Source organism: Varanus komodoensis, unplaced genomic scaffold (assembly GCF_004798865.1).
Source record: "Varanus komodoensis strain SLA01 unplaced genomic scaffold, ASM479886v1 scaffold35, whole genome shotgun sequence".
NCBI lineage: Eukaryota > Metazoa > Chordata > Lepidosauria > Squamata > Varanidae > Varanus > Varanus komodoensis.
In genome coordinates, this window is record NW_025335856.1 from 3191162 (window position 1) to 3210446 (window position 19285).

The 19285-nt window shown below is 46.3% G+C and overlaps 1 protein-coding gene across 1 annotated transcript; it reads left to right on the forward strand.

The window, feature by feature from the left end:
- Nucleotides 1-7767: 7767 nt before the first annotated feature.
- Nucleotides 7768-13398, forward strand: RNF26 (ring finger protein 26). Its single transcript, XM_044439608.1, has 2 exons — nt 7768-8345; nt 8676-13398. Exon 2 carries the CDS (start codon nt 8769-8771, stop codon nt 10239-10241), a length of 1473 nt encoding a protein of 490 aa, XP_044295543.1. The 5' UTR covers nt 7768-8345; nt 8676-8768; the 3' UTR covers nt 10242-13398.
- Nucleotides 13399-19285: the final 5887 nt, after the last annotated feature.

Genomic DNA, 19285 nt, shown 5'->3' on the forward strand with positions numbered 1-19285 from the left:
CATGTTTTTAGTGGAGGTTTCTGGCGGGCTGATCCCAGATTAATCCAGTATGGTTATTCACTCTGTAAGCTGCCTTGGCTTTCTTGCAAGAGGAGAAAAGGCGGGATCTAAGTGCAGCCAGAAACAAGGCTATGGATGATTTTGTAGTGTTAATTTGTTTCAGTCCACCTGGAGCTGTGCTTTGACGCTTGGCAAGCAAGCACATCCATGCATTACAGCTCCCATGAGTTCTGGGGCAGGCCACGAAAGCGTTGCCTTGCTTGAGAGCGGCTATTCAAATTCAGTGCACAGTTTGGAAAGGACACATGGAAAGAGGAAGAAGCCGGTGCTTGGTAGTCCTCGCACAAGGGAGGTGTAGGCCAAGGAGGAAAAAAGCACACAGTAGCAAAGAGGGACAGAAAAACGTTTTGTTTGAAAGAAACAAAAAGAACAAAGAAATGGGCCAGAGCCAAGAGAGGCAGAACTTTCGGGCTGTCCTGGGATGACTCTGGTTTGTTTTATTTCTCTAGCTGAACGGCCCAAACAAAACGGTGAATGAAGTGGACAGAGACCATATTTCTCTCTGTTCTTTTTTCTTGCCGAAAGAAATCACAAATCTAAACATTACCATAAATGCAGAAATCACCTCCAGCTCCATCACCATTGGGGCAGAGGAAGAGAGGGGAAAGGCCAAAGAGAAGCCAAAGAAAAACTTGAAATTAAAAAGGAGAATGATAATCAGACAGCAGAAACCCACAAAAAGCAACCTGGGGAACGAAACTCGATATTGACACAAAAACAAAGAGAGAGAAGTGGGGATGTTGGTTCACTGCATTAATTTATAACCCGGGTGCTGAGAAGTTAGCAATTGAGTGCCTTTTTTTGGGTAACGATTGACTGACTCAGTTATTAGAGTGATACTATCAGTCTTGTCCATGCAGACGGTAATGATGCTATCTTGGGATGGAGAAATAGATCACTAACAGAGGTTCTGTTTCAAGCTCTCCGGCTACATTTTCTCCAGCTCCCCCTGAGTCCACTGTTAAGTGCTTAGAGCGCATACTTGGATGCTGGGAAACAAAAACAAACATCTCGCCTTTGTTCTTTTTACTCAAGAATCAGCAGCATAATAGTCAATTGCAAACTGATGTGTTAAGTGAAGATTCTGGAGAAAGATGTTCTGTGGGATCCCAAGATGGTATCACTTCCACACTAAGACAAAATGGAAACCTGGGCTCTCCTTGCTTTCTTTCTCCATTTGGGAAAGCCTTGCTGAACATATCAAGGACCGTGCTTTTGCCCTGGCCATGTGACATTGCAGAAACCGTATTTGGACATGTGTCAACCCACCCGGGGCCCTCTGACATGGGCAGGAGTCTTCCTCCCCGGGGCCCCACCAGGGCACGTGGGAAGCACCAGCTGCTTGGGTCATTTCCTCATGAGAAAGTGGGGCCAAGGCCTGGCTCCTGCCCCCCAGTGGCTGAACGAGCCAGATTTTGGCTGCTGCCCCACCCCCCTCGTGCCCCAGTAGCATCCCCCAGGAGCCTGCAGGACAACTCAGTGGGGAGCAGGAAGGAGAAAGCCCCCATTGGCCCTGATGGTCAGGCACAGGGGAATTCTACCTGCAGTGCGTGGGTAAAAATTCAGGGGGTTTAAGGTGTTGTGTGAACTCGCCCAAAGATCTCCATTTAGGTGCAACCAGTATTTAAAACCTAGAAACGGCGCTGCATCATGCCTAGGAGTGCACTTGACAAGCATCCTCCATGCACTGTGGAAAACGCCTTCTTGACTGGCTGAGCTAAGCGTTTCCCGAAAAATTAGTGCAGGGGGACCGGCCTTTCCCACAGGCCATCCTTTTCGAGCGCCTTTCCTTTCCTTAAAAAGCTGAGGGCGGAGGGGCTGCTCAGAGCAGGGGACTGATTTCCAGCTCCTCCTGATCTTGATGGGCATGGAATGTGTCTCTCCAGGGATCCGAAGCGGACCACTTTGCCAGCCTTCTCCGGCACATGGAGAAAGGAATGTCTCCGAGAACTTGTGCTGGGAGCAGAAATAGCCCTGATTTCTCAGAGGAATGGAGGGCTTCTCTGTATGAGGCATTCCTTCTCTTCCTGTGACTCCCCCCTGCACAGGATCTTACGGGTGCTGCTTTCAACACGGACATCTCCAGTGCCTCTCCCACATTTTGATTATTTCCAGGACTTTTTAAAGAACATGCATAATGGTGATGGGAGTGCTTAGCCATTGCTTTACTGAGGCTTCTTCCTCCATTTTCTTTTTGGGAATAAGATCGTTCTCTTTACATGGTGTTTCCCCCTCATATTTATCTTTCTTTCATTGCACAAGGAGGCAATGCAGTATAGAAGATAGGATTTTCATTCCAGTTTGATCCACATTTGAAATAATAGCTGACTTTCCTTGCCTTAAAGAAAGCTGCGGAAAAGACTTGAAAACGTGGGAAAGATCCCCGGCAGAGGATGATGTGTGTAATGGGCATTCTTCTGTGAGTGAAGATTTAACACACATTAAGTCCCCCATGTTAGAGGGTTAGAGTTTAATTATTAAAAGGCTACTATTCTATAAAATACTACAGAACCGTTGCATAGTTTTGCCATTCAGGTATAAGGCAGCAGTACCTTGGGACTGTGTAATGGAACACAGAAAGGCAGAAAAAAACCTGTTTGTAGGGGAAAACATATATAAAGGAGGAATATTAATACCACGAGAATCTGGAAGCAGAAGCCTCAGGAAACGGCTGGGTTAAAACAGGTTAAAAGCTTACTGTAGAGAAGCCTTTATCATACCTGGGATATCACTGGCATTATGGTGATACTTGGGAGCAAAACAAGCAAGCACATGCCCCCAGACTCGAACCAAGCCCAAGCTTCTCCAGGAGTGCAATCCTATGCATTTTTCAGCAGGAAAAGCTCCTGCAGCTCCCAGTGCATTTCACCGTGTCTCCCAGGACTGGTTAAGCAGTTCTGGAAGTCACAGTTATCATGCCTGTGTTTACTGATATTTGATTTCTAAGATGTGGTAATTGGTTTTTATTGTGTTTTTATCTTGTGCTTGTGAGCTGCCCAGAGGTGCTGTGGCATGATTGGGTGGCATGCAAATGTTTTAAATAAATAAATAGTGTGTGCGTACACACTTGTCTATGTGCGTAGGATTGCAACCTTCGCGTTGGATTGAGGCGTAAGAAGTTTTACTACAGGAGGAGAAATTGGAAGCAGGTTTTAAAATGTGATGCTTGTGTTGAGAGTGGAAGGCTGGCTACAGGTGCTTACCTGGGCCCAGCAAAAGACTCATGTATCACTCTGCTTTCCACCTCAGGTGTTGAAATACTCTTATCCATAGATGCCTTGATCGAGTTCAGCTCTTATAATCCCACCAAGACTGCAGAACAGCCATTCTGCTGCAGTCTAGGCGTTCCCTGCACTTCAATTCTGCATGGTTGGCACCTTTCCCGTTAGGTATCCACAAGCAGGAAAAACCCTTTTGATGCCAACAGGCATTTCAGAATGGCCTGTGAGTTTGCACTGGATTAATTTTACCATTCACATTTTTGCAGTGGTTTTAATCTGGGGAGTGATTCCATTTTAATAATTGATTTAATTATATTTTTAGCTTTTGTATACATTTGCGTGTTTTAATCGTAAGAATTTCAATTTTGTGAGTCCCCTTGAGTCCCAATCACCGGGAATAACCAGGATATAAATATCATCATCATCTTCATCATCATCCAGATTTAGCTCCTTATGGAGAAGATGCCAATAAATTTAACATGCACAAACTTTCTCCAAGCAGTTGGACTCATTGTAGTAAATTTCCCCTCTTGCTTTGAAATGCTGTGTTTGCTTGTTGCCTTTCTCCTGCCAGCTGATAAAAATCTTCATTCTTACTGTAAATCTGATTACGAAGTGCCTGCCTTCCGCCTTCCACTTTCCTGTCAGGGTTTCTGTCCCAATTAAAAATACAGAAAGGGTTTGACCTGATATCTGCATAACCACCTTTCCTGTTTATTTAAAGCAGTGGGTATTTCTGATCCAGGGCTAAGCTAATAGCACAGGAAATTGTGCCAATCAGATATGCTCTTACCTTAGTCCAATCTTTCAGGCCTCTTTTCTCCATCACCCTCATCAATGCTAATCTTCACTTTGCATTTGTTTTCTACAGCAAATGAGGCAAAACAGGACCATGGCCTTATCTGCCAGCCTTTAAGAAGACCAGGGCACCTGGCTTTGAGCCGGGCTCCGATTCTGCTAAATGAGTTAAGCTTTGCCTCTCCCAAAGAGGCCAGACTCTGTTTATGCAGGTGCCCTCTCTGCAAGCACCCTTCCTAATGGAAAAATACAAGCATCAAAAAGAGCACTGACTGGGAAATCAGAGATTGCAGGAATTAGCACCCGAGACAGCTTAGGGAGCAAGGGAAGGTTGCCAGGGACGCTGCTGCTGCGGTGAACTGTCCTGCCCACTGAAGTGGAGTCAGATAATTTTCCATTACCTCGGCACAAAGACACGATTAACCCCATGCCTCTCCTGTTTAAAACAGTCTCTTCTGGTACAGCGAAGAAGAACATGCCGGACAACTTTTGCAGCATACCTAAACCACAAGTGTGGAAAACTGTACCAGATGTTTTGCATGTTTTCAAGCAACCACAGCTCGGGGGGAAAGGCGATTTTTCTGCAAGAGGAGCAGAGCTTGTGTGGGCTGTGGGGAAAGTCTCTGTTCCGCTCCACCATAACAGAGTGCGAGTGTATGCAGATATTTGTACACAGTCCAGGAGGCAAAGGAGTTGGAGGCAAGGCTGACCGTTGAATCATTGCAAATCATGACGCCTAGCAAGGAAGGGACAGAAAGAAGGCTTTTCTTTAAACATCTCACATGCAGCTCTCTGCAAAGAGTCTTCTGAAGAAACCAAAGTATTTAATGCCCTTTGGGAGGGGTGCTGAAATTTCATTCTGCTGCAGTTACAGCCTCTTCTGAAGTCAACATGTTCAGTCAACATGATGTATGCACAGACTTAAAAACAAAACAATGATTAAACATAATTATTTATAAACCTATTTTGGTTCACAGCAAATCAAAGTCACACCGCTTTCTTGCTTGTGGGCTGCTGCTGAAGGGGAAAGGTTTCTCTATTCCGTAGAGGCTTGTTCTGGCTATTGAAGAGACAGCAGGCCTGTGCACCCCACTTGCTGGCGGGTGCTGTGGTCCCCGTATCCTGCTTGTGGAATCCTGTGTTTTGTCAGGTTCCCTTACGGAACCAGAGAAAGCTTTATGTTTATATTTTAGAGAGCGGTGATTGCTGTGTAGGAACTTTTAGGTATTTGGCTATTTTACTTATTTCTGCCTTAATGATTTAATTTATTTTTGTAATATTTAAGGATTTAACTTGACCTTATTTATTTATATTTGACTTTCTTGTTATGTCAAGCAGAGTTAAGATGTGTCGTCACTGTTAAGATGAGGTCAGGAGGTGGATAGGTTGGCAGCTGAGAGATTTTTAGAGTCTTGCAGAGATGTTTCGATTTTTTTAAAATGGCTTTCTGTATAATATTTATTTTATTGTTTTTATTGTTGCAATTGTTATGCAATTGCTATATGATGTAATTATGAACATCTGACTTAATACTGTTTTTTTGTAAACTTTCCAAACACCCTGGTTGGCCTCTGCAGAAATCAAATCACTGGACCAGAGAAACCTTTTGTCCAAAAGAGCAGAGTTATTCTGGTGCTCCTAAATTCCTTGGCTAAGGAAAAAAACCAACCCTGTATTGCTAACATTATAGTCATTGCAAGGTGCAAAAAGTTGACTTAGCGAAAAGTTGCTTTTTCTTCCTTTCCCCAACTAAACCTGCACTGCATCCAACACCAGCTAAGAAATCTGCCTGGCTCAGGATTCCTAGTTGGCAAATGCCACTGCACGCACCCCCACCCCGCCCTTTGCAGGAGGCATTTTCTTTCTTGGGTAAAATTGCCCCACAGGTTTAATGTAGGACTTGTCGGAACAGGATTTATAATGTAAGAGCGAAGCAGGATTTTTAAAACGTGATCACAGCTTCCACGCCTTGTACCTGTGTGGCCTCGTAGCATAGATTGTTCTCTCAGTCAGAGGTAAATAGTCATTCTCCACGTGCTGGTCTGTTAATGTTTGTGAGCATCATGTAGTGTTGTGAATCGAGTCTAACCTTCACACAGAATTAGGGTTATCAGCCTTCCTAAGTACTTGAGAACCCAAGGATGGTGCTTATGGAGAGAACAGCACCCTTTGACTGGGCCATTCGGAGTCATTCAGGTTCTTGGAAACTGCTCCACTGTAATTTTGATTCCGTGTTTAGAGTCACTGTCCTGGCCAGAAGGTGACTTTCCACTCAAGTCCCAGGTCTCTTGCAGCCTGGACCAGCTTTTTCTCTAGAGGAAAAAAACATGGGGAAAAGTTGTTTTCTACAGAACTATTTTCTGTTTCCTTACATGTATCCCACCCTGTAGAAATCCTTCAATAAAACTTAGAACAAAGGCAAGTAAGGAGAAACGTGATAGAAATGTACAAAATTGTGTGTGGTGCAGAGGAAATGGATAGGAAAACCCTTTTTCTCCCTGGCATCTTACTAGACCCCAGTGGGGTCACCCGATGCAGCTGGCTGCGGGGGAAGAGTCCGCACAGATAAAACAAAGGGTTTTTTCACAGAGTGCACAGTTAGGCTATGGAACTGGTTGTGACGAGATGCTGTGACGGCTGCCAATCTGGATGCTTTGAAAGGGGATTGGACAAATGCTTGGAGGAGGCCATCAGAGGCTACAAGTCCTAAAATTATATGCCACTGCAGTATCAGAGATAGTACACCTATGTACGCCAGTTGCCGGGGAACATGGGTGTGGTTGTCCTTCTGCCCTGCTTGTGGGTTTCCCACTGGGGTCATTTTGAGGTCAGGGTGAGATGGATGCAACTTGACTGAATGGGGCTCCAGCTACGTTCTTGCCCAGGAAGAGAGAAAAATCATTCTTCACTGTATCATAAACAAACAGTTACAAGTCAGGAGGTGGGGGAAAGGATTCCATCCTTGCAAATGCCTGGCATTTGTCCATCTCTCCCCTTGCCAAAAAAAAAAAAGGAATGAAATGGGGTCTTAGGGTCTTGTAAATGTCTGGAACTGTATACAACTTATTCATGCATAGATTTATACACTTATGCACTACCTTGCTATGCATTCCAGGCTGTTAAGAATAGTTTAGAACAGGAGTTTTAGACACACACTTGCTCAGTTGTGATTCCTATTATTTCATGCTTTAAAATGTGATTTTTGCAACTATTTACTGTACTTGCATTTATTTTTTGCATTGCATTTTATATGAGCATGCAATGTGTGCACAAATGGAAAAAGTTAAATAAAAAGCATGACTTTTCAAATGACTGGCATCGTCTGTCCACGCCTGCCCAACACCCTGAAAGCGGCGAAAACCGCGATCCCTCCAGCGCCCCCGAATCACGTGACCCGCGCCCAGCGCGGCTCGAGTCCGTTGCGCTCTCCGATGTCGAGGAGGCGGAGCTTCCTCTGCCGAAGCCACGCCCCCTCCGCCGAGCGCCGTCGGACGCCTACGGGCGTCTTTTCAAAATTGGCCAATCGGACGGCGCGGGGGCGAAAAAAACCTCGAGCGGGGAACGGGCGAATCGGAGGCCGCGCGGTGAAACGGTCTCCGGGTTGCCTCTCGCTGATTGGCCGTGGCGCCGTAGTCCCGCCCCCCCAAGATGGCGGCGCCCGTCGGAGCGGGGCAAGCTCGTCGGTGACGGAGGCGATCGGGGGACATCGCGGGGTGTCCGCAGGCCGCCCTCCTTCTTCCTCCCGCCTCATCGCGCGTCCCCTTGGAACGGGAGGCCGGGGCAGCTTGTCGGGGCTCGGACTCTGGGGCGACCGCCTTTCCTGTGGGGGCGGAGGCGCGTCCCCCACTTCTGGGCGGCTCCAGCACCCTAAGTTGACCTGAGAGGCCTTCGTGAAGCAGCCCCCGTCGGGGGAGGGGACCCCATCCCCTCCCCCACCCTCCGAGCGCCCCCAGTTTCGAAGGTCGGCCCCATTCCTCAGCGAACACCTGTCAGAACTTGCCCCTTTCACCCAAAGCGGCTGAGGGGCTCTTCCTTTTTTATTTTGGCACAGCGGAGTGAGAAGAGCTGCTGCCCGTCATTCCTTGGGGGGATTCTGCCTAGGATCGTACCCCCTCCCCTAATTAAAGGACTGCCTTCTCCTTCAGTGTCCAAGGAAATTCTGAAGGAAGAAGCCTCAGCCGGAAGATCACCTTGCTTAGAGCTCAGCAATTGAAAGAGGAGTGAAAAGCAATTTTTATCAAGGGACTGTTGATTTAGAAGCCAGAGGTAATCTAAGGAGAGGAGCTGTTATTATCCAGCCTGGAATAAATTCTTACATTCCTTCAGTGGGAGCAGTAACTGCCTTATGAGGGATAATGCATGTCTTCCAGTACTTGCTTAGGTGCACGACATAACTGTACATGGTTGGGATATTTGTTCTAAATAAGCAACCTTGCTCCCAAATTGGGCATGCATATTAATTGTGAGAGGAAGACCAACTGCAAAGCCAAGGAAAGTTAGTGGGATCCCTTTGATTAACTTTTCACTTGATACTCAAAGCATTGCCATCTTTCATAAAAGAATGAGTACCTACATGACAGAGCTTTCTCTTTTCAGCAGTCTTCTGGGAAGCAGAACAACTTCAGCGGCAATCCAGCCCGAGTCTCTTTAGTTACTTCCATTTTTACCACCACCATTAGGATCTCAACGATGGATCTAGTGTTCCTGGTCATCAATGGCATAGGGATGATTTTAGACCTCTTGGTTATCTTGCTGGATGTCAACTTCTTCCTTATTTCTACTCTGGTCTCTCTCCTGATCTGGCTTGTTGCATTTGTTTACAACCTACCCAATGCCTTGATAGCCTGCGTGTTCCAGTGCTGGAATGGGGTTGTGCTGTTTTTCCTATGCATAGCGGAGGCAATGTATTACTTGACTCTGAGCTCTTTACACACCCTTGTCAGCTTACTGCGGGGCTTCTGTTCTAGCATGGAGAGCTTGAAAGTAGCAGGCCACCTGTTCAACCACTTGACGCTGAGAAGCAAAGAAATTATGCACCGAAGTTTCTGGAACCTGGTTGGTTCTGGCCAGTCACTTCTTAGGCAAGTGTGCGAAGTGTGTGCCATTATCATGAGCCTCGTGGCTTACTTCATCAACAGCATCATCAACATCTGCCTCATTGGAACCCAGAACCTTTTTTCCTTGGGGCTGGCCCTGTGGGAAACTGTCGTCGGCCCCTTTCTGAGAGTCACGGACATCTTCGCCACTTTCGTTGCACGACTGTCCAGTAGTGCTATTGCTATGGTCATCCTCCTGTGGACACCTTGCCAGCTGGTATTTGATCTCCTGGCCTCTGTGAGCAAGTCGCTGATCAATGTTTTCTTCCTCAACCTGTATGGCTTGGTGTGGCTGTCTGTGATTCTTGCCGCCAGTGTATTAATCCTGAATCCTCAGCTGACGTGGACGCTGGTGAACCAGGTGTCTGACTACTTGAACACCATGCCTTCTTATCACCGCCTGCTCAGGGACATCCGCCGCCTCTATCAAGTTGTTCTCCTGTCGCTGGAAATGATCTTGAGCTCACAAGCTTGGCGCAGACTGGCTGACTGGAGTCTCCAGGTGGCCAGTTGGAACACCGGTGGCGGGGGACCAAACCAGCATGGAGAACAAGAGGAACAGCTCGTGGCTGAGGCCCACCAAGAGCGGCCAGCTATAATTACTGTGGTTCAGAGACCAGCTCTCCCTGGCGCAGCTCAGCCCAGAAGGCAAGGGCCCCCTGCGGCCAATCAGCAGGCCGCAGCCCGAGTCCCACCAAGAGGCGGCAGAGACCAGCACCGGAATGATGTTGACGCGGGATCAGCCGCACCACGCGGTGCACCAGCAGGGCAGCACCTTCCGCCTCAAGGGGAAGGGCCCAGTGCACTGCATGCCAAACCTTCCACAAAAGAGCAGTTAAATGCTCTGGAGGAGGACAGTGACCCATGGCTTCTCCTCAAAGAACAAGAGGAACGGAAGAAGTGTGTCATCTGCCAGGACCAAACCAAGACAGTCTTGCTCCTCCCGTGCCGGCACCTTTGCCTTTGCCAGGAATGCACTGAAATCCTGCTCCAGCAGGCCATCTACCAGCGCAACTGCCCACTCTGCCGGCAGATGATCCTGCAGACTCTCAATGTTTATCTGTGAGCTGTGGGGGGGACAATTTTATCCACATTCTATCAAGCTTCCCAGCGCTTGGGATCTCAGCCCTTTCTACCGGCTTTCCATGGCAGTTCGTACGGAAAGGACCTCTTTGCTGATCCTTGGTGCCTGCATTAGTTACTTTTTTATTTCCAAAGACCTGTTGTAACCAGTGGAACTTGGAAAACACTATGAGTGGTCTCTATGCACTTCTGTTGTCATTCTCCTGTTGAATCAGAAAGAACAGTGGCTGATCACAGTCACAGGCTAAAACTTTACTCTTGTTAAGGGTGTGGAGTTTCTCAGTGGAGCCTTCATGTTGAGTATTAAAAAATGGGGCTTGAAAATTGTCAGGTGTTTGCTAGGCAGAGGCTGATGATCAGTAACCATGGTAGGGAACTGGCGAATGCAAAGATTCCAGGCTCTCTATAAATTGGTGTGTAGAATAAAGAATCCCATGGCAGGTGTCATTGGTAAACATGCCTGGAATGTAGACTGGGATCATTTTGCCTGTTTTTGCTTTGAGAGTATCCCTGGACATTTTCAGCCCTGTATTTCCTTCTAGATGAATAGGTGAAACTGACAAGCAGGACAGCTTTCATAGCTCTTTGCAGAACAGGGTCTGGTTAACGTGTGTTTGTGATTCTGCTAGTAGAAAGTTATTCAAGCTCTGGTCCATAGGCTTCTGACTGGTGCTATCAGCATAAGGAGACATTAATTAACTTAGGTTATACTTACAGAAATCCTAAAATATGGAGGCCCTTCTAAGAAGCGTGGCCAAAGTGTTAAGGTTTCGCTCTCACTGATCATCATTTTAATATGTAACTTTAAAAGAACTGTGATAATATTGTTAATTCAAGCCATTTTTCTTCTCTAGGTTTTTTTCCCTGTCCATTTGTTTTAGGTCTTCAGACTTATGAGAAAGGAAAGCTGGACACCAAATGCATAGCTTTAGAGCACACAAATGCCTCCCAGCTTATGCGGGAGTTAGGTAGAGTCTTTTTGTGCTTGCTGGCATGTAACTTCCACAGGTCACTATGCAAAATCATGCCATTCTAACCTTCTTGCACAACTGATTGACTGACTCTCCCCAACCCCCTCTGGATTATGTGGGGCTAAACAGCTGTTAAGATTATTGTTGCTTGCTAACACAGTGCAGTTTCAGCAGTAGGACTGAAATCCAAATACTTCACTTCTAGGCCCTTCTGAATCTGTTACGTGGACTGAGATTGAAGGGAAAAAAGCGGGGAGGGTTATGATCTGGTTTAAGCCATTCCTAGATTGTTGATTAAAGCTGATTGAAAGTGAAAGTGGCAGGGATGCAAGAGCTGGTGCACTCAGCCCCTTGTTCTGGTCCCAGCAACACTTGAATTGTCCTTGCAAGTGAATGGAGACTATGCCGCCTTGCCTGGGTTGGATTTGAGCGGAATGGGCACCTCCTTAAGAAAGGCAGACTCCCAATCCTACAGTTTAAAGTCCTGTAAGCTTAAGATTTCAAGCTACTGAGAGCAAATTTGATGGTACCTGTGAAGAAAGGGAGGGGATACTGGCTGGTTTTGTTTGACTGTCATTCTTGGCATAAGAATAGCTTTTGGATGCTTTCCTTTCCAGAGCCAGACAGTAAATATCCATAGCACTGCTTCTCCAAAATATAGCAATAAGATTGAGTCAAAAGCTTGTGCCCACAGAATAGCTGTTGTTGACCTATGATCTCGCCCATGGTTACAGTGAGGAGGGCAGGGGCTTGCTGGGACATGCACAGGCAGAAATGGCTAGTTGCTTTAAAGTCTAAATCGAAAAAGGAATCTGAGATGCATGCTGCAGATGAATTTTGTTTTCTGAGTTACCAAATTATTGATAGCTGTTCTGATCTAAATGGACCATGACACCTGGGCCAGAGAGATATTTGCAGTCTTGATACTGTGGTCAAACACAGCTTGATACTGGACTTTTGAATGCACCAGGTTTCAGGGTCCTCCTCATCCTAAAAGTGTTTGCTTGGAAAATAAAGCTCACTTCCCAGGCAAGTATGCATCAGAGCAGAGCTTTTGCCTCCCTGTCACAGATGAAGTCCAGCGGCCAAAAGGTCAGCTGCTGCTTCTGCGGCAGGCTTGTGCAATGTGTTTGAACACTTTTGCCCTTGTGACATTGCTTGATATCTGCAGAGGTTTTGCAACTCTCGCCCCAAATGCTTTAGGGTGCTAAACTTCACTGTGCAAAATGAGAGTGAAAAGTGAAATCTCAAAGTGGATTTTCCAGTCTTGAGAGCAAGAGTTCCTATCTTTGCCTCAGCATCCCGCCTGATAAATCAGTTGCTAACTCTTCAAAGCAAGTTTTAAGGGCTATCACTGGTGCCATTCAAAAATAAGGAAGAAATGTCTCTAATAGGATGTATTTAACCTAAATTTGCATTGTGTTCATTAACTAGGTGTTACTGATTGCCTCCACAAAGGCAGTTGACCAGTCTAGCAACTACATAGGATTTGTTCCCTATTTTATCTGCACTTAATATTTAACTGTTACCAAAGGCTGTTTTGTTTTTATTTTATTTACTTGGAAATGCTTCTGCACATTTTTAAGTTTTCAACACTGGCATTAAATTGGCGGAGCCCTGCTGATTCATGGCAGAGCACTGCTGAACTTTGGACTTGGGGGAGCCACAGCACCTCTCTGGATGCATTTTGTGTGCAGCCAGAGATGGGTAGTTGAAAAACCAGTGTCTGTTAAACTGAGTGCCTTAATGGCGGCAGGCCAGAGGGAAAGACTGTGACCCCAGTTCACATAATCACAGGGGGAAAGTGAGCTAGAGTGGCTTATTTTCCTCCCCTGCACCTGCTGGTCACATGCCTCCTAAACCAGCATGATTATCCTTAACCCAGTGTGGGGTGTTGTGACATCCAAACCCCATGAGAACGGGCTGACTTACGAATAGCTGTGAAACCCCATGATTTGTTCCAGAATTTAAAGTAATTTGTAGGCCACCTCAGCCTTGCACCCGGGTTGGACGGCACGGCAACCTGTACTGATGAGGATACTTACGCTAACCAAGTGTTGACAGCCAGGGCCAGAAAGTGAGCCACTGAGGCGTATTTTTCCTCCATGATCATGCAGACCCATCCAGTGCTGACAATATGCTAGCAATAAAGTCGACAAAAGCAAGTAATGCATAGCGCTTGTGTGTGTTTGTGTAATCTGCAAGAGCTATATATGATAGTTGTGGTATTACAGGCTGGGTCAAGACATGTAGCAGAGGTTAAAATCCTGAGGTCCAGAAAGGACTGTGCCGCTTCAGGCCGCAGGTGGGAGATGCAGCGTATGTAATACCCCATGTTAAAAATGGCTTCCTACAGACTAAAAATTAAGTGCATCAGCAAGAGAGGGAAGTCCTAAATTCTTTTCTTGTAGGAAGTATTTTTAACATACTGGAAGCATTCCCTGTGAGTCTCACCAGACGCCGTCTCAGTCGATGGAGTCCACTTGACACACTGGTTCTCCTGCATGCGCGGAACAGGAGTTCACGTGCCTTGATCTTTTCTCAGGATCTATAGAGGTTGTGCGGGGAACAGGGGAACCCGGTTTAGAATAATATACACTTTACTTCTCTTCCCCTCACCGCAGAATCTGCCTCTGAGAAATTTTATTCTGTGCTGCCTAAACAGGATTCTTTTTAGCATTCAGGGTCAATTGCTCATGGCTGGGAGTAGAGAAATACAAAAGGCGGAAATACCTGCCTGCTGTTGCGGGGCTTGCCGCTCGTTCCTGGTTAGTGCCTTGTTCATCCTGCTGCCCGTTCTGCTCATCTTTCTGATTATGGTTATTTTATGAAAAGATGAGGATGTGTGATTCCTTCTTTTAATCCAGCATCTGCTGCAACCCCTCACACAATTCTGTTCCAATTGCCCATCTGCTGCCTCTGCAGGGACTCATTATTTGCTTGTGGGGTCTTTGCACTATGTAATGAGCTGTTTGCAAATTAAAGGAATCCCCTTTTCACAGGATCAGTTCGGCTTACAATTCTTTATAAATGCCCCCCCCTTTTTTGTTAAGGACAACATTTTCTGTCTTGGGTTTCTGTTTGAAGACAAACCTCTTTATGCTCTCTGACCTTTTGTGTCACCTCTCCAAAGAGCAAGGTGCCTTGAGCTGGAGAAATTGGGTCTAGATTCCAGAGGGAGTCATGGAATAGCCTTTCACGCATGTCAGTCTCAAGTCACGTTTCCTAACCAAACCCAGGGAGTCTCCCAAAAACTAAGCACACACTCGCTGCTCCCCAGGATTATGGACTAGAAACTTTAAAATACATGCTCTGCACCATTTTCTACACAGGATATCAGCTTTTGTATGAAATGCTAGATGGAAGTAATCCACTGTTTCGCTAGTTGGTATTTCCTATCCTAATTTTTAATCTGTACCCTCTGTTTGGTGAGGTTCCATATAGGCAATCTCACTTTGGACTGCTGAGAGATGAATTCCGACAATAGTTTCTGTGAAGGAAAGCCCCTTTTAAAGCACAGCTGGAATCCAGCCAGACCAGATCACTGTGGTTTCTCTGAGAGCTAGCCTGATTGTTTTCATGAATTTCAGCCAAGAAGGCAAGATTTTAAAACAAGCAACTCACCGTGGAATTCTCCACTGCAGGAAGAGGAGAGCTGTGTGGCTTTCTAAAGCAAGTTGCGGAAATGTTGATAAAGAGGCTTAAAGCACGTGGATTGTTAGCATTCATTATGAATGAGTTGCTTTGCTGTTTTCACCACTCAGAGTAATTTACAGTCAATAATACATTCTTAGTGTTCAGAGGGCCTGGAATATATTGTGTAGTGTGTTCCACGTCAGCTTTTGTCTACCTGGTACTTTCCAGAGATGCCCAGTTCCCAGCCAGTGGGGCCGGCTCCAGTCTAAAACCTCAGAGGGGCTGTGGACTGGGAAGGCTGCAGTGAGGGTGGGCAAACTTTGGCTCAGGCCGTGGATCAGTGGGCAAACCAGCATGGGGCTGGGGCTGCAGCTTCTTGGGGGTGCAAGATTAACTCCTTGAGGGTCCATGTGGTCCAGCCTTGCTCCTGAGGGGCTGGGTGAGCGCCATGACAAAGACAGTCTAGGATTGGCATGCCCAGCTTGACCCTCCCTAGAGAAGGTGGGTCTGGTCTGGAGGATCCATGCCTGGGAATTCCTCATTTCTTCTGGTGTGTTTCTTCTTCGTTTGCCATTGCTTCACTTTTTAAAATGTCAATTACATTCCACAGACCCTTAACCTTCGAAGGGAATACTCTATTTTCGGCATAACAGTTTAACTACATGTAGTTTTGTGTTCCTTTGTTGTGCGCATTCTTGCAAGAGGAAAAGCGGGGGGAACAGAAATAAGAAAAATCAAAAGTACACCCAAGTTATCTCCCATAAAGCCATCTCCCTGGCTGGTAGCAATACTAATCCCCTTCTTCCTCCAGAGAAATCTTCCAAGCATCGCTCTTCAAACCACTGGTCATCCGTGCTACTAGAATGCCATCTCACACTGTCCTCTTGCCTCTCTCCATTACTAATTATCCCCCTTATTTAAAATTCAAATCAAACTTGTTTGCTACCCCATGGCATCCCATCTCTATTCTCCCTAAGGTAAACTCTTCCAGTCTTTAACTAATATTAAATCATCAATTCCTTATGTACTATTACCATCATTCTTACCTTAAATCGACTCCTTATTTATGGTACTAAAACTTTCCTAACTCTTGTATTTATTCTTACAATGTATTACACATAATTATATGACCTTCATATAATATATATAATATATTAGTATAATGGGACCCAAAGGAGGGAACTATTCTCATTTTGGTTACCATCCTGAACTCTACATGTGTCTGCCCTGAAAAATGTTGGGAGACCATCACTAGAGCAAAGTGGGGAAGCAGAAAGACTATTGTCCGGCTTGTTTTTCAAAGACCACATGCCATCAGTTTTGAATCAGCTGCCAGAGAAGGGGCTTCCAGTTACTTTCTGATGCTTATTTCAACGTTCTGCTTTGAGTCCCTCCAGCTCTAAATAGCAGAATGTCTGCCACCTCCTATATGCACCAGCTCATAATTTGGGGTCTTTGCTGGAGGCCTCGTTGTGCATCCGGCTCCCAAGGGAGGTGGGGTGAGTGGTACTCAAGACAGGGCCTTTTCTGCAGTGACACCTTGGCTGTGGAACGCCTTCCCTGGAGAAATGAGGCTGGCTCCATGCTTGCCCAGTTTAAGACCGTAGGAAAATAATGTTTCATCAGGCCTTTGCCTTTTAAAATGGTATTTGGCCCAATTTTTAAAAGCGTGCTGTGTTTTGCTTTCATTTTGTGGTGTGGGAGCCTGCTTGGCAGAAAGGAGACATAGAACCGCTCGTATAATGTGTTCAGGAAATGCTTTCTTAAATGAAAGATTCTGGCCTGCCTTTGGCTCTCTAGTAGTTCAAAATGGGATCTTTTAGAGATAGAATCCCAAGAAACAGATGAAATTATGGAGAAAGCACTAAAGATGGAGTAGTTTAATGAAGCTGTAAGAGTTGACCCATGGTTCGTTCACTCACTGGCTTGCTCCATCCTTCCGTCCGTCCGTCCTTCCTCCCTCCTTTTATTTTATTTTTCCATTTATATGCCGCCCCTCTACTCCTAAGGGAATTTCTGCGCAGCTATGCTTTTTAAGTATCATAGCAACAAGAATCTATATCTTGTGGTTCCAGGAAATAGTTTGAAAATGCATAAGCTTGAGGTTGTTTTTTATTCCACTCTGTGATGTTAACAATAAATTGAGGTAGGAATGCAGAGTGCAGAAACCTGATGCGGATTTCTGCGGTTTAATATATTTATTTTTAAAGCATCTTTACTCCCATTCTTCAACTGAAAGGCTTGCAAAGCAGTTTACTGAAGATCAATAAAAAGCAAGGCTCTGCTAACCGAAAAGATGCAGCACAAGAGGAAAAAAAAGGCAGCATTTATTAACAGGACCAAGTTCCTAGAATGAGCAGCTTGACTGGAAAGAGTTCAGAAAGAAGGGTCCAGGGACCCTCACTGGGTTTCAGGAGAGCCATTGGAATTGGCCCTTCAGCTTCTCCTGTGAGAGTTGGTGGAATTACTGCCGTGAGATGACAGGTAGAAGAGGAGGCACTTTCCTCTCTTTTGTCTCCATGGTGGCCCTCTCTCTAGTCCAGGACGGGGAGCCTCTGGGCGGTTGGATTCTCTCAGCCTGACTGATCGTCCGGAGTCCTGCAAAGTGTGGTCCAAACCACAGATGGAAGGCCCCACATCACTCCGTCTCTGCAGTCCCTCCTGAAAGATAGGCTAAGCTGTGTGAAATCCTAAATAGCTGCAATTGGAAGTAGAGGAAATGCATTCTTTTATGAATGTACGGATTAGCTTCAATATGAAGTAAAAGAGAATGCATTTGTTGTTTGGATGGGTGGATTTAAGTACCAGGCAGTCGACAGAAGTATCTTTGCATGGCCGGTTTTGCCAAGCTTATCTGGGATCGCCCTGAGTTGCTGTTCAAGATGGAGCAAGATCCCTTTACCCTTTCAGAGCAATCACATGCCTATTCCTCCAACTGCTGGATGGCTGTGCTGTTCTGTACTGATGAGAGCAGCTATAGGGAAATTTCCGAAGGAGGTGAAGCAGTGCTGCAAAGGAGAGCTTGATGCTTATCGTCCTGAAATCCTTAGCCCGGCTCTGTGAGAAAACATGATCAGCCTCTTCAAAAACAAGTGTCTCGGGGCATCTTAAAGACTAATCTAGTCTGAAAAAGCATCTGCCATAATAAATCTGTCTTGCCAAAGGTATCGCCCTGGACTAGCATGGCTGTACTTGTGGAATAAAAGTGGCAGCATTCTCCGTTTGAGCGCCCGCACTCTTGCCTGGTCTTGTCAGACTCGGAGTGGACTCTCTTCATTAATACTTCTTTTAGGTACCAAATAAGCAAATGGTGGATTAGCCTGCCATTGTGCTGGCCTAGGACTCCCATCATGCCCAGCCAGGCAGCTGCAGTCCTGCACATCTGGAGGGCAACCAGGTTGGGCAAGGCTGGTGAAGATGGCGGTGGCTAAAGATACTGGTAATGCAGCCTGGTCCACATCCGCAAGAGCAGATGATTCCCTCTGAGCATCCTTCAGGCAGCTGCCGGGAAGTGGCGAAAGAACGGCCTGGCTTGGCTTGGCTTGGCTTGGCTTGGCTTGGCTTGGCTTGGCTTGGCTTGGCTGGCAGTAAAACGGAGTGCAGGCAAAAGCTTTGAGCTCCTGTTAGACGGAGCAAAGAATGGTACCCTTTAGACCTGTCCGGACTTTGAGCCACTCACTTATCTCAGCTCCTGTCTGGTGTACACAGCAGTTGCTTCAGCAATAAAGGAAGCAGATAGAGTCTGTGAAACCGAGGAACAGTTGCTCCGTTGAAAGCTGCATTCCCGCTCTCGTGCGTTGCAAAAATTATCGGCCGCAGAGTGTGTTCAAAGGCATCTTCTGATGCAGTCAGCACAGATCTGCTGCCTTGGGATTAAAGCCTTTGCTAGTGCAACCTGGTCGTGATGTGGCTGCTGGAAGGGGTTGTGCTGGAGGTTCTTCCCCCACTTGACCCTTAGATATGGAGTTAGATATTAGGGAACAATCTTCTGCAGCCTCAAAAGGAAACTCTGCCTGAGATCTAGAGGAGAACCATTGGAGGAAGAAAGGTTGGGTTAGGTGGGCAGGTATGACACCTGCCCAGGCCTGTGGCAGCTCCTTATGTCTTGGAGAACCATGGAAGAGTGTTGCTGAATCTCTGCCTTGGCTGATTGAACTGCTTGGCCCCTTTGTTGGTATTTGACAGTGGCCGCACCTCAGTGTGGAAGGGACAGGCTTGAGTTTAGGAGGGTTTTCAATATGCGCCAGGTAAGAACCACTCCTCATTCTAAATACTGCTCTGAAAGCCAAACAAGTTCCAATTCTCACATACATGTTTGCCACTCAATGCCTTTGAACCGCCAGCACAGTTTGCATGTGTGAATGAACCATCTCAGGCCTTACCCCACTAACCAGGACTAGCCCTCTGGTCACACAATTAT

Bases quoted from the DNA above. Each gene is read 5' to 3' on its own strand.
- RNF26 (XM_044439608.1), top strand. From the start codon at position 8,769: ATGGATCTAGTGTTCCTGGTCATCAATGGCATAGGGATGATTTTAGAC.